The 5101-nt window shown below is 51.7% G+C and overlaps 1 protein-coding gene across 1 annotated transcript; it reads right to left on the bottom strand.

Annotated features, from left to right (window-relative positions):
* Nucleotides 1–500: 500 nt before the first annotated feature.
* On the bottom strand, nucleotides 501–4464 carry LOC127335784 (probable metal-nicotianamine transporter YSL16). The gene is made up of 8 exons (XM_051362514.2): nucleotides 4321–4464; nucleotides 3490–3933; nucleotides 3189–3361; nucleotides 2698–2795; nucleotides 2418–2552; nucleotides 2129–2318; nucleotides 1912–2026; nucleotides 501–1760 (listed from the first exon to the last, which is right to left on the bottom strand). The coding sequence occupies exons 2-8, from the start codon at nucleotides 3869–3871 to the stop codon at nucleotides 835–837; spliced, it is 2019 nt and encodes a 672-aa protein (XP_051218474.1). The 5' UTR covers nucleotides 3872–3933; nucleotides 4321–4464; the 3' UTR covers nucleotides 501–834.
* Nucleotides 4465–5101: the final 637 nt, after the last annotated feature.

Here is a 5101-nt window from a genome sequence, read left to right on the forward strand (position 1 = left end):
ATGCAGCATCAATGTTTATTAAAACAAAATTTTCCGACGCTTTTTTGCCAAGAACGCGTCTTCGGCTTGATCCCTTTTTCCATTGCTCTGGTAAAATTGCAGCCAGTGCTAAAATGGATATAGATGCATCAATTACTCTCTCCTCCTTTTCTCACCATTTACCACACTTCTTCTCATCCAACAAATCTACCAGGCTGTCACCAGAATCAATTCTCCACAGTCAGGTTCAGCAATCTGTATTTTTTTCTAAAATCCCTGTAGCAAATCATATACTCAAGTACTGCACTTCCTGTAGCTGTTGCTTCAGAAACTAGTTATCCCAAGCCATTGAAGAACACCATGCAAGGTTTTCCAAGAGAAAATCTGAACTTTCGCTGGTACAGAGCACTTCCATGTGAAAAGCCGAATGGACAGTAAAGCAGGCATTGTTTGTATATTTCGATGCTACAAAATCTTCTGCTCCACCATACAGACTTAACAGAATAGATAATACTTGTGCATTAATCGGCCAGAAAATTGATCTGATTAGTTCTTCATCCCATTCAGCTGAAATTGGATCAATTAGGTTCTGCACTTTTGAATATATAGTATAGTACCCTCTAGGTGGCATTACTTTCCCAGTTGGGGCTCACCGGAAGCCATTTGATTTGATCTCAGTACGCGACAACAAGCAATTGTTCTGTCGCTCTGAAAATTTCCGCCTCTGCTAACATGTACAGGGTACACGACCTAGTGTCTAGACTCTTATCAACAAGCTGCCTAATTTACCGGCATTACTCTATGTAATTGTATCCCCAAAATGCTCAACTTACTATAATTTGATGATGTACATCTCTAGCTTCCGGGTGTGAACTTCATGCATATGGGTGGCTTGATCTTGGCCAGCGCGAGCAGCGACGAAGGGAATATCCATATCCCGTCGCCACAGATCAGCCCAGACGCGACGGCCGGTATGAGCAGCGCGGCTTTCTTCCCGTTGAGCTTGTGCCAGAGGAACACCACAAGGCTCCCCACGCACATGTCAATGGCGAAGCTGGCGCCGACGAGGAACGGCACAGCCATGGCCATGGGCAGCGGCACGAACCTCCCGATCCTCCGTGGCAGGAAGTCTCTCGCCAGGTTCGCCAGCACCGCGAAGGCGAAGAAGGCCGCACAGAGCTGCAGGCAGTGCTTCGGCAGCGCGTCGAAGCCCTCCACACCGAGGATGGCCATGTTGCGGTAGATGAGTGCATAGGGCGCCTTCCAATAACCGTCCGGGTTGCCGATGTCGAAGGCCTCATAGAAGAGGTAGAAGGTGAGTGGCGCCACCACGCAGCCCATGAGCGTGCCCACGGCCTGCCCCACCAGCATTGATCGTGGCGATGTCAGCGTCAGGTGTGCTGTCTTGAAGTCGTGCATCAGGTCCGCCGAGACAAGCACCAGCTGCTTGACGAGCCCGCAGGTGACCAGCCCAGCCACCACGCCATTATCCTTCCCCGCCCACGCCGCGAACACGAACAGCGCCACCTTGCCGTAGTTGTAGCCCATGTTCATGTCGGTGAGCCCCGTGCCGTAGGCATTGCAGAACCCCAGCGCCGGTGCCAGGAGGTACGCGATCACCACGTAGTACCACTTCACCTGCTGGAATATGAGCGGGATGGCCACCACCGCGATGGCGCTGAGCAGGACATACCCAGCATAGGTCACCCAGGACGGGATGTTGTCACGGTTGAACACCTCGTTGCGCTGCATGTCGTCGATGGCCGAGTCCGCATCCGCCACTGCAATGTACCACGTAATAAGAAACTAAGCACATAAACTGATTATCATCGGTTTTGTTAAATCTTAGTTCTCAAGATCTTTTTAAAAAGTCTGAGTCAGCGTCTGAACATGTAGACATAAGAAAATAAAAAATCAACTTTAGGACTTTACCTCTGTTAAGTCGACCACGCTTCGATTTTTCGCGTATGCTGTTGAGGGTGACAATGATGACTTTGAAGAAGTTGTAGGAGCCGTCTCCAATGAGCAGCGCAATGCAGAGGAAGGCCTGGACGAGGAACGATTTGTAGGCAAATAATTCAAGGTAAGAAATGCATACTGTGCCTGCCTGCACTAGCCTTAATTAGAAGAGGTGAATTCAGGAACATACCTTGTAACCGTAGAGGCCTGTCATGCTGCTCGCAGACGCCTTTGCCGAGTACCAGTTCCCCTCCTGTTTCTTCATGAGCGGCCACATTACTCCATAAGACAGAACAGCGCCAAAGAGGAGGGAAAGGTTGACGAGGTGCGAGCAGATCATCCCGGCGCCAACATAGGTCAGACTGAAGTCGAAGAAGAATCTGGCCATGGAATTATGGAGGGTTAAACGGTGAACTCTGTGATGCATTTCAACTACTGAAACTTGAACTTAAGTTTTGTGAAAAATTCATAGACAGTACGATTGTTTCCAAGCCTTCAGCCCAAATGTGGGGAACTGCATGAATCCGCAGAAGTCGCCGCCGGTGTAGAACCACTGGAAAAAGCTCCAGAAGAAGCTGATCCCAAAGTACTTGAGGAAGCCCAGGACCTGCTTCCTGTTGTAAAGGTGAAACTTTTGAGTCAGTTGAGGTCATTCTTTCATTTCCTAAAACGTTGAGCAATTCAATTTCATGAGCGCACGTTGCTGGAATAAAAGAGCATGGCTTTTATATGCAGGTAAAATAAGAAAAGAGAGCATACTTTGCATTCTTATCTCCTTGAGGTGTGTGGAAGCCGTTTATGAGCACGGCAGTCGCAGTCCCACTTGGATAGGTTAGTTTGTAGTCGATGACCAGCACCTGAAAACGAGTAGTATTTAGTTTCACCAAACACCAGTTAACTTAAAAGACGGATTGCGACTATTAGATCACTTGTAGAGTAGTAAAAGGTCTTTCTGATCAACACTGCAATAACTAAATCTAGACCAGGTTATGTCAGCAGTGCACCGTAGCGTCACGCACTGATACAAGTGAGAAGAGGGGAAAACAATGGTTCCAGTGATGGAACGATCTTCCGACTGATGCCAAAGTTTCAGTACTTTTCGGACAGTAACGGCAAGAAAACCCCGGCCCAGAAAAATTCAGTAAGTGCGGCTCAAATCGTCAACTGGTAAACGCTGACAAGTAGTAAGTAGGACATGGAAAGATGAGAGGTGAAGGGTGGGGAAAGTGTGGGAATGGAATCTTACGTACCTTTCTGAGGGGGAGCAAGGTGAGGAGGCCGACGAAGCTGACGGCGAGGAGGAAGCCCATCATCCATCCGATGCCGGGGTCCTTGTAGCTCCCCGGCACATTCCCCGGCGTGCTGGCCCCGGCCAGCTCGTACGTCTTCTTGTCCAGCCCCAGCAAGAAGGACCCGAACCCGCCTGCAAGGCACGGATTAATGAGCGAATTAATCGAGATTCGGAAACTAATCAACGCAATGGCGGCCGGGGGTGCTCGAATGGGGAAAGAAATAATCGGTTAATTTGATGGAGGGGGTTCAGCTGCTTACCGCCGAATCCGATGGTGTAGCAGGCGACGATGCATGTCTGGACGACGGTGTTCTCCTGTCGCGTGAAGGGGCGTGAGGCAATGCCGAGGCGGTGGAGCGCGTGCGTCCACCCGCGGAGCGCGAGGAAGGCGAGCAGCGCGGCGGAGACGTTGAGCGTGGGCACGATCCCCGTGGTGAGGCTGAGCTTCATGACGATGACCGTGTAGACGACGCCGATGAGCAGCGCCGCCACCAGGCCGCGGGCCGTCAGCTGCTCGCGCCACGGCGGGACGCGCTCCGCCGCGCGCGCCGCCGCCGGCTCCGACTCCATGTCCGCGGCGGCCTCGCGCGGCGCCTTCTCGATCTCGGCGGCTCCCGCGCCGCCCAGCTCCTGGCGGTCCATGCCGGCGGCGGCGGCCCTGGGGACGAGCAGCTCGAGCTCTCCGACTGCGGCGGCGGCGGCGCCTGCGGGTTTGGGAGGGAGACGCAGGCGTGAGTTCATCTACATGTGCAGTGCTCGTGCGTCGGGCGGCAATGGCAACGTGATGGGTTGTTGTTGACTGGCTATGGACGGACTCCCAACAGTTTAAAAAAGAAAAAGGGAGCAGTGGCATCCACTCTGCTCTGCTCCGCTCCGGGAGTGGCAAGAACAGAACGAGCGGAGGAGGAAGACGTCAAACTTGGAGGGACGAACATATCACGGCGCAGCAGAATGTAAGAATGGAAATTCGCAACAGCAAAAAAAAATAATATAAGAACGGAAACGCAGCAGAACATATGGCAGTTTTTTACTCCAGAAAAATATCCTCATAGTGGACAGGATCCAACGAACACCCGCGCGAAATCTCTCACCTGTCGCCGAACGAACGAATCTGGTTCCACCACCACCACCGCCACCGGAACGAAGGGAACGCCGCGCGCGATCTCTCGCCGGCGACGAGCAATCAATCTCCGAGCAGGCGAAGTCAGACTCTGGTGGAGTGGACACGGCTGGGGCGCGAGGGAGCCGCGACTTATAAGCGGCGCGGATGGAGACGGAGACGGCCGCCTGTACTGCAACGCGCGTCGGGACGCGGCGCTGCAGTACAAAAGAGGATACGAGTTTCGGAGCTGCAGTACAAACGGGATGGAAAATCGACGGTCGGCCGGTCAGCGATGCGCCATCTTTCCTCTCCAACCGTTCTTCCTTCCGCTCCACTTGACCTGCGGGATGGCGACGTCAAGAAAATGTGCGACCCATCGTCGGATCGGAGCTCGGTGGCCGGAGTATATTTCTGTGTTTGTTCTCTGCTAGGTCATGTCGTGCGCCAATTAAACTTTTTTTTTTTTGTTGTTGAACATACCAATTACACGTGGTTGGTTTGTTGGATTCTCCTACATTGGAATGGATCGGACGCACACGCACGCACTACCCTATCGCACCAGGTGGTTTCTTTCTTTAAAAGGTTGACGATACAAAAAGGTGTCAGTAGGTTTCTATGAAGCTTCACAGAAACTACCTGGACTTGGTACTCGTGCGTATATATTGTACTGCACAACCTTGCGTGATTCGGATCACACATGGAACCATTGATGATCTTTTATAAACAAAATTAAAAAAACATATCTCTAACTTTCAAAAAAATTATTGTTC

The sequence above is a fragment of the Lolium perenne genome, chromosome 2 (assembly GCF_019359855.2).
Source record: "Lolium perenne isolate Kyuss_39 chromosome 2, Kyuss_2.0, whole genome shotgun sequence".
NCBI classification, from domain to species: domain Eukaryota; kingdom Viridiplantae; phylum Streptophyta; class Magnoliopsida; order Poales; family Poaceae; genus Lolium; species Lolium perenne.

Bases quoted from the DNA above. Each gene is read 5' to 3' on its own strand.
- LOC127335784 (XM_051362514.2), bottom strand. From the start codon at position 3,871: ATGGACCGCCAGGAGCTGGGCGGCGCGGGAGCCGCCGAGATCGAGAAG. The intron at 2,553-2,697 runs GTATGCTCTCTT...CCTTTACAACAG, and splicing joins CAAGGAGATAAGAATGCAAA to GAAGCAGGTCCTGGGCTTCC. The intron at 2,027-2,128 runs GTATGTTCCTGA...TTCCTCGTCCAG, and splicing joins CAGGCCTCTACGGTTACAAG to GCCTTCCTCTGCATTGCGCT.